The sequence below is a fragment of the Plectropomus leopardus genome, chromosome 1, assembly GCF_026936395.1.
Source record: "Plectropomus leopardus strain MGB_pleo_1.0 chromosome 1, ASM2693639v1, whole genome shotgun sequence".
NCBI classification, from domain to species: domain Eukaryota; kingdom Metazoa; phylum Chordata; class Actinopteri; order Perciformes; family Serranidae; genus Plectropomus; species Plectropomus leopardus.
Genome location: NC_142176.1, coordinates 1,368,657 through 1,389,146, shown reverse-complemented (window position 1 = coordinate 1,389,146; position 20,490 = coordinate 1,368,657). Strand labels below are relative to the sequence as shown.

Genomic DNA, 20,490 nt, shown 5'->3' with positions numbered 1-20,490 from the left:
AAAAAGTATAAAAATCATTGACATATCTCAGGCTATGATAATTAAAAAAAATCGATTTGCATGTAGTTTACTGAAAATAATAATAATAATATTTTTTTTTTGCATTTAAAACATTGTGGAAACATGACAGAAACCTGGCATTTAAAGGGTTTTAATTATGAAAATTAATCAATATATGATATGTATGATTGGGACTGATGCTGGTTAAAAAAATAAACTCAATTAAAAACAAGAAATCATATTAACAAATAATATTTTTAATAGCCTGATTTTGAAAAATGCATTTTGTGTGCAGAGCGATACGTGCGTGTGTACCTGCAGGCGCAGACGGACCTGCAGGTCGGCTGCTGGCTTAAGTTTTTTTCGTGTGCTCATGTGTAACTTTTTGGTTGAGACACAGGAGGCGTGAGGCGATGCAGTGATTGGCTTTTTCACCCTTAGATTTGGGTTTGGTGTTTTTGGTCATCATGGGTGAAGAGAAGATTTCTGAAAAGGATTCGTCGATGCCTCCTCTCATATCTCCTCCAGGAAACCTAATCTCTGCTCGCTCCTCTCTATTCAGGAGGCATTTAAGGAGCTGAGACATCCTTTAAAGATGGCTCAAGACAGTGAGATCGATTTCCGGGTCACAGGTGGGAGGACGGGGGAGACGAGAAAAAGAGAGGAGGCACAAAACAGGCAAATGAGAGGAGAACAATGTCTTCAGGCGTGCAGTGTTTTTGATCTGCCACCAGATGGAGGTGCAGGTGTGAGACATTCAAAGCAGGAGACCGACCTCGCTGACTCCGCTGCAAGAAGTGAGAGCAGCCAGAGAGCGTGCTCTGTGTGTGTGTGAGTGTGTGTGTGTGTGTGTGAGTGTGTGTGTGTGTGTGTGTGAGTGTGTGTGTGTGTGTGTGAGTGGCGTACGCTGTGTGCAGTAGAGTCCCGTCCATCCGGGGCTGCAGTTACATTCTCCATCCGTGGCGCTGCACTGAGCTCCGTTGTGACAGTTACATGTATGTATGCAGTCTGGACCCCACGAACCCTGAGGACACGCTGCCAAAAACATAGATCACAGAGCACGCATGCACGCACGCACGCACACACGCACGCACACACACACACACACACACACACACACACACACACACACACACACACACACACACACACACACGGTTAAATACAGAGTGAGAAAGATGCACTCTCAGCAGTGACTGGGTGAATTTGGGGCGTGTCTCATTTTAGTCTCTTTCCTCCTTCCTGTTGTGATAACTGTGTGTGTGTTGATGCATGTGTCCTAAATGTAGTCCAGATTGTGTATTTGAGTGTAATCAGTGAATTTGCAGCTCAGCTCCTACAATAAGTCTAAAATACACTGTGGAAACTAAATAGTTACATTCAGACTGTTCAGGTCCAAAAATGCTCCATTGAAACCCATTCAAACTGACATTTTTGATCCCACAGCCATCAGAGCAGAAAAACAGGACTTGTATTATTTCTGGGTGTCATTCTGGGCTTTTGACTCTGAATTTGTCATTTTGACTATTTTACACCTCATGAGGTCATTTTGACCATATTTGGCATATGGAGGAAATACATGCTATTTCCACTAGGTGACCTGTCACAGTCAATGTAGCTGCTGATCACTGACATATCCCAGACTGTCAGCAGCTACACTCACACACTGACATATCCCAGACTGTCAGCAGCTACACTCACACACTGACATATCCCAGACTGTCAGCAGCTACACTCACACACTGACATATCCCAGACTGTCAGCAGCTACACTCACACACTGACATATCCCAGACTGTCAGCAGCTACCCTCACACACTGACATATCCCAGACTGTCAGCAGCTACACTCACACACTGACATATCCCAGACTGTCAGCAGCTACACTCACACACTGAGCACGGAGGAGATTAAATAATTCAGTTTCTTTCATCTAAAAACTCAGTGACATCATGACAAAAAACTGCCATTTAAATGGTTAAAATTCTGAAAATTACTGAATATACAACATTTATGATTAGACTGATTTTGGTTAGAAAAATTAACTCAATGAAAGTAGAAAATTATATGAATGTAGAATATTTTTTACATTTTGTGTGCAGAGCGATACAAGTGTGTGTAATATTAAAGGGTTAATGCCAGAGCTGAAGCAGAAACTATCGTAGGTTTTTGTCTCTGACTGGTCCGGATCAGCTCCAGCAGGAGGAGGAGTGCTGAGGTGAGAGGAGGTGATGTGCAGCGTCTCACGTTTGGAGCAGTCCTCGCCGACCCAGCCGGGGAAACACTGACAGGAGCCGTCGATGGGGTTACAGGTGCCGTTATTAGTGCACGAACACGACTCAGCGCAGGCTTTACCGTACTTTCCACTGGGACACACTGTGGAAATACACACAAACACACACAGAAATACTTTCAGTCTTCGTGATAACTCATGGAGGAAAATACTACTCCAATATTGTCTGTCAAAGTAGAAATAAACTGTTTTCAAAAGATTAGCCAACCCTTTGAAACCTCTTTGTAGCTGTTTGTGATTGATTGTTTCTCTCTGTGGTTGATTGTTTCTCTTTGTGGTTGTTTTGTGTCTCTTTGTGGTTGTTTTGTGTCTCTTTGTGGCCATTTTTTGGTTGTTTTGTGTCTCTTTGTGATCATTTTGTGTCTTTTTGTAGTCATTTTGTGTCTCTTTGTGGTTGTTTTGTGTCTCTTTGTAGTCATTTTGTGTCTCTTTGTGGTTGTTTTGTGTCTCTTTGTGGTCATTTTGTGTCTCTTTGTGGTTGTTTTGTGTCTCTGTGGTCATTTTGTGTCTGTAGGCGTTTTGTGTCCCTTTGTGGTCACTTCATGTCTCTTTGTGGTCATTTTGTGTCTCTTTGTGGTTGTTTTGTGTCTCTTTGTGGTCATTTTGTGTCTCTTAATGGTTGTTTTGTGTCTCTTTGTGGTTGTTTTGTGTCTCTTTGTAGTCATTTTGTGTCTCTTTGTGGTTGTTTTGTGTCCCTTTGTGGTCACTTTGTGATTGTTTTGTGTCTCTTTGTAGTTATTTATTTCTTTGTGGTTGTTTTGTGTCACTTCAAGTCATTTTGTGTTTTTTTTTTGGTCTTTCATGTCTTCTCCGTACATGATATTTGGGTCAGATTTTGCAGGTGAGGGCCCCGGGGCCCCCTGACACTTGGGGCCCTTGTGCCTGGTACGCCTGCTCAGTAATCCATCCACAATCATCTCATTAATTAAAAAGTTTTTTATTTTTTGTGGCCTGTTTGTAGTTTTACATGAAACGCCGACATCATTAGGGCTCGTCCTCCACGGGAAGTTTGCACCACATGTCATTATTGTCCCTCCGGATGTCGTTCTGATATTTCGCTGCGGACCAAAGCGTCGCGTGGACTGAATGACATCACCAGAGCGTGACCAAAGCTAACACATCCGTGAGCTGAGTACTAATTGTGTGCTCGGTTAAGAGACGCTCCTCGGGGAGCTGCGGTCCCTCTCCTGCTAATTATTTGGACTAAACGTGGTGTTCTTCATGTGCGCACATGTGCCGTGCGTCACTTTGATCCCAACTTTACAGACACTAGTCAGACATTGGTTACTGTTACGTTAGAGCGGGGACTTCATTAAAGCATTCATAATGATCTTTATTGCTCTCATATTCCCGAGTAAAGAATCCTTCTGGGTTTTATTCTTTTGGAGAAACAATCTGCGGCCGGCTAATGGTTATTAAAGCAGAGACAGGCGGAAACTATTAATGAACACCATACATTCTGAGTAACAGGTGGCAGTAAAATGCAAATGAGTGCAGAGCAGTGAAATAATGAATATCTGCACACTTCATGTATGAATAATGTATTTATCTTATCTAAACATTACCAAGAAGAATCAGTAATGTTTCATAAGCACACGCTGTATCCAGTAATGTGTCATAATCACGCAAACACTCATTAAACATTTAAACGTCATGAGGTCAAGTTCAATGCCGGCTCGTAATATTTTACACTGTCACACTTTAAGTTTTTTTTAATGTCACATGATCGTCTGTCTGCTCTCAGAGTTCTTCTGTTTTCTAAAATACTTTTAACTGAATAAACTTATACATTTTTGTTAAAACCAAACTCTACACTGATATATAATGTGCAGTATTTGCCGTATGTCCTCTCATTTTAATTGGCAATAATCTGAAAACCCAAGAGCACAGGAATATATAATCAGGCTTGTCAGATGCTGCAGACTCAATATTTTATCAGTGTAACTAGATTTAGAGATGTGAATATAAAAAAATAGAAGTATTACATCCTAAAGCAACAGGATGTGCATTTCCCTAAAATGATTAACTGGAAAACAAACTTCTTGCGGCCCCTCTTTAGGAGGAGAAACTTTGAACACAGTTTTGTTTTTTTGTCTCCTGCTTGTTTTCTGCAGAAACGCTCATCACATTAGAAACAATCAGCAGTGAAGATTCATTTCACCGTTTCATAGAAGTGGGATGTTTTAAAGCAATTTCCATCACACTGCAAACCCAAAAAGCAGCTTCTCTTCAAATTAAAGATAATAACAGTCACAATTAACAGGAGTTTTGTACTGAACGTTACACTGAAGAAGGTCCGTGAATCTGCTGCTGCTGAAAAGAGACGTTTCATTTTTCTTGAATCATATCCCTTTAACCTCCTCACCAAGAAAAAAGCAGTGGAATTTCTTTTCTTTGCATTTTTTATGTCCTTGGGGCTATAATAACAAGATCAATGTTCATTATTTTATCATATCCCATAATTTTTTAAAAATAGGCCTCTACCAGACGGTTGAGATGGTCGTTCATTGAAATGGTAAAACAGAAAAAAAAATTAAATTAAAAATATTTTACTGTTATAATGCTTGAAATATGTGATAGTAACATATATAAAACTTTAACCATGGAATTGGTCGTATTACCAGCACTTATATTTCCACACATTTTTACCATCACACACTTTGAAAACTTCTCAGAAATGGTGAAAAAATTGTACTGATATAAAAAAAAATGCAATTTTCTTGTCTTAGCATCCCCACTTTTGCTATAAAAGGCAAACTCAACTGTTTGGTAAAACATGGGTTTAGACAGTAAAAAACATTTTTTCACCATATAGATAATAGATATACCATAGATATAATGGATAACATTAAACGTATCATTTAACAACAATGCATGATCAGAAGGTTATTTATACCTGAGCAAAAAGCCAATTTTAGTTTCATTAGCTGAGCTTCACTGCCTTTGCCACAGAAGGTCAAATTGACCGTTTGGTAGAGCATGTTTTTAAAAAACGATTTGACCCTTATAAGATTTTAATACTTAATATACTACTACTTTAATACTATAAAATGTTGAATAAATATGCCGATCTTTGAAAATCCCCCCTGCAGAGCGCTCATGTCTGCTGTGATTTTATTGCTCCTGAGGTCTCTACACTGGCTCCCTGTCTCTCAGAGAATAGACTTTAAAATTCTCTTGCTAGCATATAAAGCACTGAATGGTTTAGGCCCAAAATACATCAAAGACCTTCTAGTCCAGTATGAACCATCAAGACCACTCAGGTCTTGCAGGTCTGCTCTGTGCTCCAAAAGTCAGAACTAAACATGGAGAATCAGCATTCAGTTTCTATGCTCCGTATATCTGGAACAAACTACCAGAAAATATCAGGTCTGCTGAGAGTCTGACTTCTTTTAAGTCAAGGTTAAAGACTCACCTGTTCACTGCTGCCTTTGACTAAAAGGCTTTTTACTTTTTAAATTTTATATTTTACTTCGAAACTCTGCACTGCAACTCTTATTTTAATATATGTGTTTTTATATTTTTGGGTTTTATCTGTTGTTTTCCTACTTGCTGTTTTTAATCACCTTTTACATGCTTCTTTTATAATGTTTTAAATGTGCTTCCTTTCCCTCTGTTGTTGTATTTCAATGATCTGTGTGAAGCACCTTGAATTGCCTTGTTGCTGAAATGTGCTATACAAATAAACTTGCCTTGCCTAACTTCCTGCGGGAGGTGAGATGTTTTTTTAAGTATTTTAGCATCACAAACCTAAACCGAACGGTAGAAACGGCTCAATTAGGTTGAGTTGAATTCAACACAATTTTGATCAAGATATAGTGACTCCAAATGTGCTCTACGAAACACCTGAGCAGGACGTTAACGGGATATTCAACACTCATGTAATGATTAAACCCAAGGTGTCAAAAATACGGCATGAGGGCCAGAACTGGCCCCCCAAAGGATGCACTCCGGCCCTGTGGACGACTTGAAGAAGAAGTTGTTAATTCTAGAGCCCACCTGATTTTATCTCAGAAAAATTAAAAAGTAAATATCATATTGATCATTTTTGGGTTGCTAGTAATCATTTTAAATAGATAATTCCTGACACTGACTGGCACATTTGAGTTTAATCTCTGATTAAAGTCGAAACTAAAAACGTTCCTTTTTGCTTTGCCTATTCCACCCACTGACTGCAGACATATCTTTAACTTGATTTTAAATTGTTTTAAATAATCTTTTTATCTTTGCACCATTTGTCTGCACTCTTGCTTTTTTGTTGTGATTTTTATGTAATTTTTTTTATATAGTTTAGTAATTAATTTTACCCATTATATCTTATCTCTTTACTATCTATTGTAAATCTGGATCTTTCATAATGTTTTTATATTTTATTGCTTTGTAAAGCACTCTGAATTACCCTGTTACAAAACTTTCACATCAAAACTATTCATACCTGCAGTGAAAGAATTTTCTGAAAACGTCTGACCCAGAGCAGCGTCTGGCAGGCTGTCTGAGGTCAGAGGTGACCTTGGGCTGACCAGAGTTACAGACTGCACCTTTGATACTGATAATAAAATGATTAAATATTCATAAAGAACTATGGACAGAGGATATGTAGAATAAGACAAAGCTTATAAAATACATTCATATCAAAGAAACCTACAACTAAGAGCCACACATCAAATGTAATTCACAGTGTGTGAGCCACTGACGACTGATGTGTGAAGACATAAAAGCATCCGCTGAGGAGTCTGAGGGTGAATCTCATTTTGTCTTTCATCACTGCAGGTAAAGCCACCCGAGGAGTCAGATATTTGAAAATAATTCAGTTGAAAGAATCCTGATTTTTGTTGGTTTTTGTGCCCAAAGAACAGTTTTCCTCCTGATATCTGGACTCAGAAACAAAGCACGAGACCCTCATCGACACCGACTCATACTTGGCTACTGACACTGATTATTAGCAGGAGAACTATGGTATTTTTTAAAACCCGGAGCTTATTTCCCCATGTTTAAATGACTAATACCATCAACATTACAAAAACTGGACCAGTATTTAGAGAGAGCGAGCTCGTCTGATATCTGACAGAGTCGTCAACTCTCCGTTTCCATCTTCAGTCTGATGTTGTGTCCACTCTAACTTCGTTGGGGAGAAGATTCAGTTTTCTCTGACCATTAATGTATCTCCCTAAATTCAACGTCGTTTTAAGCCCACAATAAAGCGTATTCATGCCAACATACCTGACTGCTTTTCAGACTGGAGAGCAGCAAAGTCAAAAACAAACGTGTCCGCGCTGGAGCGAGCTGATGCACAAATCTGTGCTGGAGCGGGCTTTTGGACATGTCCGCGCTGGAGCGGCTAGTTAGACAGCATATACATGGGCTTTTGCTCATGTTCGCGCATGGAGCGGGCTGTCGGTCCGTGATGGACCGCCTGTCAGACATATTCGCGCTGGAGTAAGCAGGAGCGGGCTCTGGACATGTTGGCCCTTGAGTGGGCTTTTGGACATGTCCACACACTGGAGTCAGCTATCGGACATGTCTGCGCGCTGTCGCACATGTCTCTGCGCTAACTAACTATTATCATTTATTGAACTTTCCAGTATTATATAAAAATCAAAAGCTACATCTTAAACATATTTAAGCACATTGTGCTGATAATAGGCCAACCTCTCCTGACTGCAGGACTCTGACTTCAGCTTCTGTCAAACTTCTGTGTTATTAATCATTTTACTCAGGAATTAAAAACTGTTGAGTCGGCCTACTTCTCCTATAGCTGCCAACAGCCTGCCGACATTCACAGTTAGAGAAAGGCTGAAAATAAGCTCATGTGCTTGTGGCCCCGGGCCCCCAAAACATTACATCTGCCCCTGGTGATAATAATGAGAGCTCAGCGCGAGCGGCTGGATGAGACACGGAGCAATGATGAAGTCACTTTCCACCTCTGCAAATGTGGCTGTTTCAGTGCTGTGGCTGCCAAACACTCAGCTGTTCTACAGTCAAAGTCCTTCACTGCATTTGGTTCTCCATTGTTTTATTGCCCAGCCCTAATCTACTATAGTACGTCCAGAGAAGACGTCTATACTATGTATGACCAGAATAGACATCTTTATGACATCCAGAAAAGACATGTATACTACTTATGTCCAGAAAAGACATCTATGCTACGTCCAGAAAAGACATCTATATGCTGTCTAATACACTAAGGCACATTCCTTGTGTGTTTGGAAATCTACTCGACAATAAAAGAAGTTTGATGTTTGAAGTTGCTTTTAAATGAAGATATCTTTGCGTTGGTATTTAACATATTTCTTCACTTTTTTCCTCCATATTCTTATTAAATTTTTTTCTATTAAATATTTATAATCCTTGACTTCTGTAGTGCTTTTTTCTGTCCTTTTTCTCATTGTTTTCATGTTATGTACCAAGACACAGAGGCTCATTCCTCATGTTTGAAAATCTACTCGACTATAAATCAGATTCTGATGTTTTAAGTTGCTTTAAAATGGAGATATATTTGTATTCTTGTTTAAAATATTTCTGGATTTTTTCCCCATATCTGTATTGTATTTTCTTCTATGTAATATTTCTGATTCTTGACTCTTGCTTTTCTCTCACAGTTTTCTTGTTAAGTACCAACACACAGAGGCACATTTTTCGTGTGTTTGAAAATCTATTTTACAATAAACAAGGTTCTGATGTTTGTACAATAATAGCTTTTTTTCCCCTTTTTTATGCATATTTCTTGATTTTTTTCCCATATTGGTAATTTTTTTTTCCTAATTAATATTTATGACTCTTCACTTCTGCAGTGCTTTTTTTCTCACTGTTTTCTTGTTAGATACTGAGGCACACTTCTCATGTGTTTGAAAATCTACTTGACAATAAACCAGGTTCAGATGTAGGTTCAGTCTGTAAAACAGAAACGTCTTTGTGTTGTTGATATTGTATAGATAACGCACGGTGTTTTTCTAAAAGGACATTTCTTCTGTGTGAGTTTTACATCCTGACTTGAAAAAGAAATGTGATTTCTTTACTCAAGAGGTGAAAAGCCAGTTTGTCTCCATTAACTCTCTCTCTCTCTCTCTCTCTCTCTCTCTCACTCACACACACACACACACACACACACACACACACACTGAGCTGTTTTCTTGTGAGCCTCTGAGAGTTTACAGTCAATAACATCATTAGGGTATCACACATCGGGAGGACGGGGACGGAGCGGGACGAAAAGCCCCGGCGCCGGGCGTCTGATTATCAGGCCTCTCTGGGTTATCTAAGCTCAAAGATGCAGCGGCCAGCTGAATGTCTAATGTGGGACGGGGCCGAACTGAGGCCGTCTTCATGTTTAATGATGATGAATATTTCACAGCGCACTCCTCCACTGTCTACATCTAAAATTCGACTTGGCACTGAACCTCGGGCCAGCTGCCATCATGGCAGAATTAACACCTGTTTAACCTGCAGACGAACGAAACCAGAGCGAAACAAAAAGAGGATTCAGATCAAATCAGGAGAAGTAGTTCCAGGGACACACAAGGACACAAGGTTTAGATTTCTTTCTCTTTCATTATCTGCATTTCTAACCAGACGGAGACATTCGAGGGCTTCGCTTTGGCTGCTTCGATCTGAACCTGAAGTTAATTAGAGGTGTCAGAGTTTTACAAAACAAAGGCTTGTGTAAATGTAGATGTCAAGAGGCCGACTGCAGCGGCTGAATCTCCCTCTTCTGTCCTGTTTCTGAATAAACTGAAGGCTGCAGAGAGCTGCGAGCAGCTGAGGAGAGGTGTGAGAAGGTGATTATTAACCCTTTAGCGCCTGCTTTAATATTACACACAGTCGTGTCGCTCTGTGCACAAAATGAGCTTTTCAAAACCAAGCTTAAAAATGTAAAATATATTCTGATTTTCTACTTTCATTGAGTTATTTTTTTAACCAACAACAGCTCTAATTATAAATATCAAAAATTAATTAATTTTCAGAATTTTAACCCATTAAATTCCAGGTTTTTACCATGATGCCATTATGTTTTAAAATGAAAAAAAAGTAAATTATTTTTAATATACTACATGCTAAGTACATTATTACTGTTTTGATTTTCACAGTCTGGGATATGTCAATGATCAGCAGAAACATTGATTTTTCTACTTTTTTTTGTAGTGTCAATATTCACACTCATACTCTGCACACAAAATCAAGCTATTAAAAATATTATATGCTTCAAATTTTCTGATTTCATTGAGTTTACTTTTTAACCAACATCAGTCCTAATCATAAATATCAAATATTCAGTAATTTTCAGAATTTTAACCCTTTAAATGCCGGGTTTTTGTCATGATGCCACCATGTTTTTAGATGAAAAAATGAATCATTGTCAGTCTCCTCCGTGCTCAGGGTGTGAGTGTAGCTGCTGACAGTCTGGGATATGTCAGTGTGTGAGTGTAGCTGCTGACAGTCTGGGATATGTCAGTGTGTGAGTGTAGCTGCTGACAGTCTGGGATATGTCAGTGTGTGAGTGTAGCTGCTGACAGTCTGGGATATGTCAGTGTGTGAGTGTAGCTGCTGACAGTCTGGGATATGTCAGTGTGTGAGTGTAGCTGCTGACAGTCTGGGATATGTCAGTGATCAGCAGCTACATTGACTGTGACAGGTCACCTAGTGGAAATAGCATGTATTTCCTCCAGATGCCAAATATGGTCAAAATGACCTCATCAGGTGGAAAATAGTCAAAATGACAAATTCAGAGTCAAAAGCCCAGAATGACACCCAGAAATAATACAAGTCCTGTTTTTCTGCTCTGATGGCTGTGGGATCAAAAATGTCAGTTTGAATGGGTTTCAATGGAGCATTTTTGGACCTGAACAGTCTGAATGTAACTATTTAGTTTCCACAGTGTATTTTAGACTTATTGTAGGAGCTGAGCTGCAAATTCACTGATTACACTCAAATACACAATCTGGACTACATTTAGGACACATGCATCAACACACACACAGTTATCACAACAGGAAGAAGAAAAGAGACTAAAATGAGACAAACAGTCTCTAAAGGGTTAAACAGTATTGAACGAGACGTGAAGATGAAGATAAATTCTGCAGTAATAATCTGTCCGACTGGCTGACTGAAAAACAACATGATGTTGGTCTCCGTGTGGAGCTCTGCGTGTCTCACTGTGTGAGACGGGTCTAAAAATATGTTGGTCACAATCTGTGTCACACGCAGACGGAGGTTTCAGGTTTTTCGGGCAGGCTGATTTTGGTGGCCGCAGCTTTAAATTGGCAGTCGCTGTCTCAGAGTGTGACGACCAAACATCTCACCACCTGTTTTTAAACTCCAGCAGCCTTTAGACCAAAATCCCAAATAAAACTTTCTATGTTCACACAGCCACGAGGGTTTGTGTGACGTAAACTTAGTTCTGTAATGTGAGGCTTTAAACATCACATCACTTAACCCTTTGAACCCTGGAGCCACATCACTTTTTCTTGTGCTGCTTTCAGACACCTTTTGTTAACCTTTGAACCCTGAGCAAAGAGCTGCAATTTAAGTTTTCAAAAACAAAGCATTGGTGCGTGTAAGTGATGGTGAGTAAATCTAGAACTAAATTTCAGATCTTTCGTTTTCGTGTAACTGAAGAGCCAAAATGTAACTAAAGGTTGCCGTTAACTCCTGAAATCATTTCTTTGTAAATGTGGCCTTAGTGCCAGTGTCGTCACGAGCTGTATCATGTTACCGTGGTTACCATGGTTATCAGACAGCTGCTCTCATCCCAAACAGAACTGCGTCTGCTTCATGTGGTCTGCGTCAACCCTCAGACAGAGTTTGGAATAATTTTGGCCGATAATTAATGATCTTTGGGCAGTTACAAAACACGTGACGCCGGTGAAATTTTACTTTTTGATGTCAACACTGTTGTGGCTCCTCAGAGCAGCTGGAGCGTTTTGGGGTGAAGGAGTGAAGAGAAACTGACCTTGATTACAGAGCGAGCCGAAGAATCCAGAGAGACATTCACAGTGACCGGTGACGTGGTGACACGCGCCGTCGCTGTGGACGCACTGAGGACACGACTGACTGCATCGATGGCCGAAGAAACCAGGAGAACACGCTGCAGAGAACACAAACACACACACACACACACACACACACACACACACACACACAGCAGAGTTAGAGGATGTGTGTGTGTGTGTCTGTGTGTGTGTGTGTGTGTGTGTGTGTGTGTGTGTGTGTGTGTGTGTGTGTGTGAGAGACAGAGAGAAGTCAATTCCAGAGTCTAAAGGGAAATCCTGATTAGTTCTCTGATTAGTTCTTTGATCATTTTAATAAAGGATTTCATGGTTCACTTAGTCTCAATTTAAGTAAATGTACGTATATAAAAACTCAACATCGTCCAGCCTACGAGTGTGTGTGTGTGTGTGTGCGTGGTTGTGTGTGCGCGTGCATTTCGAGCCCGTCGTCTCCTCTGCGGGTCGACCTGATGGCGGTTTCAGCTCTTCTTTGTTTCCTCTCCTCCTCACATCCTCCCCCGTACGTCTTCTCGAGGCCTTTAATTTGCTTTAATTGATGTTCCTCTAAGTGGCGAGACAAGCTGGTGCAGGCCGCGGCGCCGCCTCGCTCACGCTGCAGGATTTTACTAATTAAGATAATTGGCCAAACTGTGAACTGAGAGCCCTTAAATTCATCACCGTGATGCAGCGCGGAGACGAGGAGGAGCTGCTGCGTGTTTCACCAGCGGAGAGGAAACATCAACAGGTCGACTCACGGTTCACTTCACCAGATTTTACTACAGATGATTTACAGCTCAACTTACGGCCCGCGGGCCAAATCTGGCCCCTGATAGGGAGCCACGTGGCCCCCCAAACATTTTCTAATTCACAGTAAAAATAAAGTGACCAACACTGTGAATAGTTTTTCTACTTTAGTGTCCACAAGGTGTCAGAGACAAAAAACAGCATCAAACAACAGCATCAGTGATTGTGCTCTGTCGTGTTAGAGGCTACGTCCTCGATTCTGCCTGTCATCCCCTCTCTCTCGCCCCCTTTCAGGCTCCAGCTGTCCTGTCTAAATAGGGAGGAAAGGCAAAAAAAGCCCAAAAAATAATACTTAAAAAAAAAGTGGCAGTAGAGGATCCCCGCACCCCCCGACAGAGGTGCTACCTCAGACCCTAATGTCCTAAAATCCTAGAAACCTCCTCAAATCCTCAAAATCCCTATAGCCTAGAAATGTCCAACAATCCTAAAATGTCCTAATCCTGGAAATGCCTTTAAATCCTACAAATTTCCTGAAATACTACAAACGTCCTAAAATCATAAAATGCCCTAAAACCATAGAAATGTTCTAAAATATTAAAAATCTTCTAAAATACTAGAAATGCCTCATAATTCTAGAAATGTTCTTAAATCCTGGAAACATCATAAATCCTAAAAATGTCCTAAAATCCTAAAAATGTCCTTCAATCATAGAAACACGTCTGGGTCGGCTCCTCAAGCAAAGTAAGTTGAGAATCTCTGATTTAAACTTTTCTCAATAATCAAATCAGAAAACAAATCGTTCTTGTATCTGAACAACCGTCGAACACACGACTCGACTTTTATCTGATTCTGATTTTCAGACATTGAAAAACACGCTGACTGATCTGGAGACAGAATTTCTCCTCGACTGTCCATTAAAATGATTTCCTAAATAAAACGCAGTTAGCTATGGAGGGCTGAAACTGCCAAAATCAAAAATAAATGAATAAATAAATAAATGTGTCAATAAATAAATGAATATGCCCAAAATGCCAATATTTAAATCATTTCCCTTTTCATTTTATTTATTTTTATTTTTATTTGCTTATTTATTTATATATTATTTTCCTTTTTTTTTTTCAAAATTTGTAAATAAAGTGGAAAAAGAAAAGGGACATAACTTAAATACTGACATTTTGGGTATATTCATTTATTTATTTATTTACTTTTGATTTTGGCAGTTTCAGTCCTCCACAGTTAGTAAGTTAGCGCGCTTCGACTCTTCTGAGTGACTTTATTTTTTCACTTTGGGAGAAATTCTGCTTTTTCTGTGACATCTGAGAGACTGACATGTTCCCACTGATCCACAGGTGGACATAACGTGTCAAAAAATGCAAAATGCAGAACAATCCATCAGTTACAGCCGGAAAAAGATGACTGCACGCCGGCAAACAAGGATGTAAACACTATAAAACTTTTATGAAAAAGCAGCTTAACGAATGTTTAATGAAGGATGAAATTCATTCAGCCCTTAATAAAGACCTCAAGGACACACAGAGTTTTTCTGTGAGTAAAACTGAATGTAATTTTTCTGTCATTTATGTATTTATTTATTCCTCTAACCCGCTCAGGGACTACAGGCGGAAAACAGCAGCTCTGCTGGAACCTGGTACCATGCGTCTCTCCTTGTTTTATATAAGGTTCATGTTTTATTGTGCGCTGTCCTGTCTCGATAAAATTACATTACATTAAACTCAAACTGTGTGAACAGTGAAACTCCACCGTTCACCTGCTGCCACAAAACACACGATTATTAAAAAAGCTTCTGAACTTTTTATGTATATATTGTTAATGTGTATTCAGATATTTTTCTAAACGGATATTTTCCTCTAAAATTTGGCCTCTCTTCATTTTATAAAGATTTTTATAACGCCTTCTCAGCTGCATTTCTTTCTCAAATCTCGGGTTATAATTTATATGTGTGGATGTAAAGTGTCTGTAAATCTAATTAGTCCACACATTGTTGCTTTGTGTAATGAGTCGCAATTTTAGAAAAGCTGCTGCAAATTCAGGCATTTCAGGCCGCAACCACAAAAACAGCCGGCAAAATCCTGGAGGGACTGAAGGTGTCACAGGAGTCTCAGGACCCTGATGCTGATGCTTGGTGTGTTTTTGGAAAACTATTTTTGGAAAGCTTTTACAAAGAATTAAACATTTTTTAATCGTTTTGCTATTTTTTAGTATAAAAGTCGATATTCCAATGCACTGCATCTACGACTGTGACAGAACAGTAAAGTGTGTGTGTGTGTGTATGTGTGTGTGTATGTGAGATGTTTCTTTACTTCGTCTGCAGTTGGTGCCGCGGTAACCCGGAGCGCACACACAGGTGCCGTCCTCCGGAGAGCAGGAGCCTCCGTTCTCACAGGTGCAGCTGTAGGAGCAGTTTGGTCCCCAGCGTCCCTCCTCACACACACTGTCACAGTGGACACCTGCAGGGAGCACGCACGCACACACGCACGCACACACGCACACAAGCACGCGCGCGCACACACACACACACACACACACACACACACACACACACAGTTTGAGTGCACACTTTGTTCTTTGCTCTGCAGCTTTTAAGTAAGAGTCAAACTGACTCCCCTGAGTTTCAGATGTGTCACTTGAACTCGAGACGGGAGAGAGGAGAATGATGCAAAGAGTCGTCGGATGAGGGAACATTAGCAAAAGACTTTTTAAGCATCGACTCAGACATTGAGTCAGCACAGAGGACAGATGTGACACATCAGAGAGACAAAGAGACGATTCTTCGCACTCGCCTCCTCTTTAAAGATACACTCGGTGATATCCTGTATTTCCCTGACTGTCAACAAATCCAAAAAAAAAAAATCCTGTTGCCACAAATTCTCACTAGAGCACCAAATATGGATTAATCCGCTGCTGAAAATAGTCCCTGACAGATGCTATTTTGTTTGTTTTGAAATTTAGGGCCACTAATCCCGTCTGTGGTTTAGAGATGCAGCTGCATGTAGTTCTCAGTTTGAGGTGCAAACACTGATGTGCAGGACATCACCTCCTGTAAAACATCCGGAGAACGTCTTAAGAGCGTCCTGTAAACATTTGAGTCCGTTTGCAAAACAAGGTGTGCATGTGCAGAAAGGTCCACCACCTTTGACGGCAGGCTACGGCTACACCGCTTGGACAAACCATGTAGTTTCTGACGTGATACGAGCGTTTGCGAGAGATGCAGACTTCGCGACAAAACTGACTGTAACTCGCTTAATTCTGAGTCAATTTAATGAAATTCAGTTTGTTATAGCCCCAAATTAAATTCAGTTATGTGGCGGATCTAATCAGCTCCATGGATACGGAGTTTAACTGTAAACACAATCCCCCAGACTGATAATGACTGTATTTATTTTAGGGTTATTATTGTGTGTGTGTGGATGGATGGATGGATGGATGGATGGATGGATGGATGGACCTTATCACACTGTATGTGTGAGCTGTTGTATTTAGTTTATTTATATGAATATTTTTGGGGGGCATTTGAGCATATGAAGGTTTATTGGTTGTTCTGTATAATTGTGGTAATGTTTTGTTTTAGGTTTATTTTTCAGAATGAATAGTCAAAGATAGGCAACATTCCTGCACATGCACACCCGGTATTGTGTCTTGACACGTGTCACAGGTGAACAGAGCGAGTCCTGGTACGTCTCGCAGCTCTTTCAGACTTTACAAACGTCATCAGACTGGATGCATCAAATCCTGATGGTGAAACGAATCATTTCTTGAAGGTGGAAGTTCAGAAAATGTAGAAAAAAGGATCGTTTTACGCACGTCACATGGCTGTCAAAAACAACTTTCACGAGGGAAAAGGTAACGCCTGCACACTTACCTCTGGATCTTCATCAGGTCAAAATGAATTTGACCAAAATGATACTGAAAAATTGTCTTCAATAAACTTGGCGTGCAGTAAGCGTGCCGGCGTCATCCTTTTCACTCATGAAAGTTCAGAAAATGTATCCACTGATTTACAGATGTCTCTTTAGCATTGGATGTAAATTTGAAAATAATGTTTTCGGGCCTCATGGCGTCACATGACGGACCTGGACGTTTTAATTCCTCTTTTGGCCACTCTGTAATTTCGGCTTCAGAGCCCGGATCTGTTCCTGCAAACTCAGTCTGTACCAAAAAACATTTTCAACAAAAAATACCCCTAAATTCACAAAATTCTGCCCGAGACTTTTTGCCCTTTAATCATCTGCTGAAGTGTCTCCTTCTTTCATCAGTCTTGCATGTGTGTGTACGTGTGTGTGTGTACGTGTGTGTGTGTCCTGTGAGGCAGCAGTCTGTCTACACAAAAGCTGGCTTGCAGAACGGATCAGAGCGCTCGGTGCTCACAGGGGACAGTCTGGAGACTGCAGCGCCCGGGAGACTCACACGTTACATTAAATCTTAGTTAGACTTAGCCACACACACACACACACACACGCCCCTCTAAATATAGAAGAGACAGACGGACGGACAGAGTAAGAATAGTGTATGTGCAGATACAGTATGTCTCCGTCGTCCTCTCTGCAGCTCATTAGAGACTTCCTTTGACAGCGAATATGAGAGAATATGAGAGTGGCTCACAGGCTGCCATTATAACTCAATTAATAAACTACCTCTGAGCTGCAAAGTGGGGGAAAATCACACGCTCTGCACGCCGGCCTGTGAAGTGAAACCAGGGGGAGGTGGAGGATGAGACGGTGGGGAAATAAAGAATATAAAGAAGGACAAACGTAAGTTCTCGTAGTTCTGCATCAAAAGTTCAGGCAGCTCGGTGTAAAGCTAACAGCTAATATTTATCTACAGGGAGGCTGCAGCAGTGAAAGAAAATCTAAAAATCTAACACGCAGCATGAATGCTTCAATTCATGTGACGCTCGAGGACTGAAAACAGCTCTTAAGGCTCTTAAGTGACTACAGTTCTTTGATTTCTCCTCTTAAACACACGTGCAGTCTCCCAGTTCACCTTCATACTGACTCGGTCTATGGATGCTAAATTTAAATTCTCCGGGATCGTGAGAGTGAAGCTGACGGACGGTGTCGTCCCATGATGCAATTCTAAAAAACACAGGCAGGGGAGTTAAGACCAGCAAATCTAAATTGCATATACAAAATACACCTAATGGAAACACGACAATTTTGAAAAAACTCCCACAAAAAAGTTTTTACGCTCACACGACGTGCTTATTTCAGGCGATTCGAAAAAAACCATATTTAGCAAAAACTGTAATCAAAACCCTTTTTTGGCTTTTAGAGCTCATATGATGTGTAACACCAAGTGGCGTTAATGCGACTTTATGGATGCCAACCGCCATTAAACCCAAAGAAGAAGAAAAAGTACGACAAAGTCACATGACGGTCTAAGGAACATGACTGTATGTGAGGACGGAGGAAGAGACCGAGATCTTCTTCACTTTGATAAGAGACAAAGAAATTACGGCGATATTAGATCGACTTTATTAAGCGGCTGCAACAGAAATAAACCTGCTGATGTTTTAAACTTTGATCGCCATGGTTACTGGGATGTTATGGCGCGAGAAGTCGCATAATATCACTCAGTGGAAACGCAGTCATCTCACAATTGTGTTTTATCAACATTTGAAAATATCGCTTAAGTTTTGTGCAAATCCGTGATGGAAACCCAGCTACAAACTGAAGGGACGTCACAGAGAAAGAAGTTAAAAATCATCCAAAACATTTTCTCTTTGTTCTTTTTCCAGGTGTGACATTAGAGGCGGTTCTCTGAGGTCGAAACTTGACGTCATCTCTCTGTTTTTATGGTGCACACAGTTTTGATGATAAACTGAGGTAATGTGCAGCTACAAGAACTATCTGCCTGATTTTGAAGCTCTCAGAAGCACAAGAGGAAATGAATCAGTTAGTATTTGTCATTGTGCAAAGGTGTTTTTTTATATTTCTATATGTTACTGTATATTCTCTTGTGTTCTTATTGTGGTTCAACTGATAAGTCTATCTTGTATCTTGCTTCCACGTTGTCAGTTGTGTCTAAACAGAGAAAGAGAGAGAAGCAGACACACAGAGACAGACACACAAGCAAGCAGGGAAAGAGCTCTGTGTGCGATTAGAGAGGAGCAGAGGAGGAGAATCACTGTAAAACAGCAAAACCTCCGCTGAAGTGCAGCTGAAAAATAATTAACATATCGGGGCACTTTCATGTCAAGGTGTGATAAACCTTAACGTGTCTGTTTCTGGACTTCCCGTATCATATGTTATTGTCTCGCCCGAAATCGAAGGAATACGACTTCACCAATTGAGCCTCTAATTTTTTTACAACACAGTTGTGTTTTTGGTCTGAACGCCGGTGGCACAGTCTGAAGTCTCTGTGTGTATCAATGACATAAATACATAAATATAATATAAACACACATCTTTTTGCCTCTTATCCTGCATAGCCATCAGACTGAACCTTTGTTTTACCCCTTTTTTAATAATTACTTTTTTCTGTTTAATTCTGTTTTCTCAGTGTCCTCACTTTGATTGTGTGTCTTTGTGTCACTTCAGATAATAATCTCTTTTTTTATGTTTATATGCTCCTGCACTTGCCTTCTCTTTTTCTGTTATCACTGTATTTCACAATAAAGGAGGTTTAAAAAAAAAAAGAAAAAGAGAAATATGTGGAAGCGACGCTCCGACAGAGAGACGGCTCACTGAGGTCGACAACATTAAGTGAAATTATAATGCTTGTTGTTGTTTTTGCTTATAGAGGTAAATTTAAGTGAAAAGCAATTAAAATGCAAACAGTTTTTTTTGCCCTCTGGGAACATAAAGGATCACAGGAGAAGTCTTTAGCAGAAATACGAGCAGTTTCAGCTGATACACAGTATTTTAATTTCAGCTTCTATTATCTCACAGGACTAATTATCATTCACTGCGATCACCTTTAGTGTTATTACACAGAGCCGCAGAAACGCGCTCGTCCTCAGTTAGGTTTAACTTTTGGTCCAAACTTTGATCTGAATATTCATCCGTGTGTTGAAGTTGTTCCTCCCTGTGGCAGTGCTTTAAAAACGCCGCCCTCCATATTCATCAGCTCTGATCGATCATCTCCGCTCCTCTGATTGACAATTAACGGCTAACGGACGCAGAGCTGCAACTTCAACATGACGATTACTGAAGCAAACAGAGGGAGCGATTATTGATTTACTCTTCAGAATAAAAGTCTGAGAGCAAAGTGTTAAAAGATGCTTCATCCTCTGAAGCCGTCAGACTCATCTGAGCCCGAATCTGTCATATTTACAATTAAATGTTTGAATGTTTCGTGTGTTGTATTGATTTGTTGTCTACATTGTCGTCATTGTGTCGCCGTCGCCTCCTCAGACTGTTCCCCCTCTCTCTGCGGTCTGGTTGCTTAACCCTTTGAAACCTGAAAAAATTGGCTCATTTTCTTTTAAAGACACAGGAAGGCAAAGAGCAA

At 40.3% G+C, this 20,490-nt stretch overlaps 1 protein-coding gene across 3 annotated transcripts in view; it reads right to left on the bottom strand.

Annotated features, from left to right (window-relative positions):
* LOC148190323 (multiple epidermal growth factor-like domains protein 11) overlaps positions 1 to 20,490 on the bottom strand; it is a 158,907-nt gene that overhangs the window by 13,497 nt on the left and 124,920 nt on the right. For all 3 annotated transcript variants that reach the window (XM_088076744.1, XM_088076794.1, XM_088076817.1), the window contains exons 15-18: positions 15,342 to 15,488; positions 12,240 to 12,374; positions 2,248 to 2,376; positions 907 to 1,035 (exon numbers count right to left, since the gene is read on the bottom strand). In XM_088076744.1, coding sequence (XP_087932870.1) covers positions 907 to 1,035; positions 2,248 to 2,376; positions 12,240 to 12,374; positions 15,342 to 15,488 — 540 coding nt within the window. The remainder of the gene's footprint in view (positions 1 to 906; positions 1,036 to 2,247; positions 2,377 to 12,239; positions 12,375 to 15,341; positions 15,489 to 20,490) is intronic.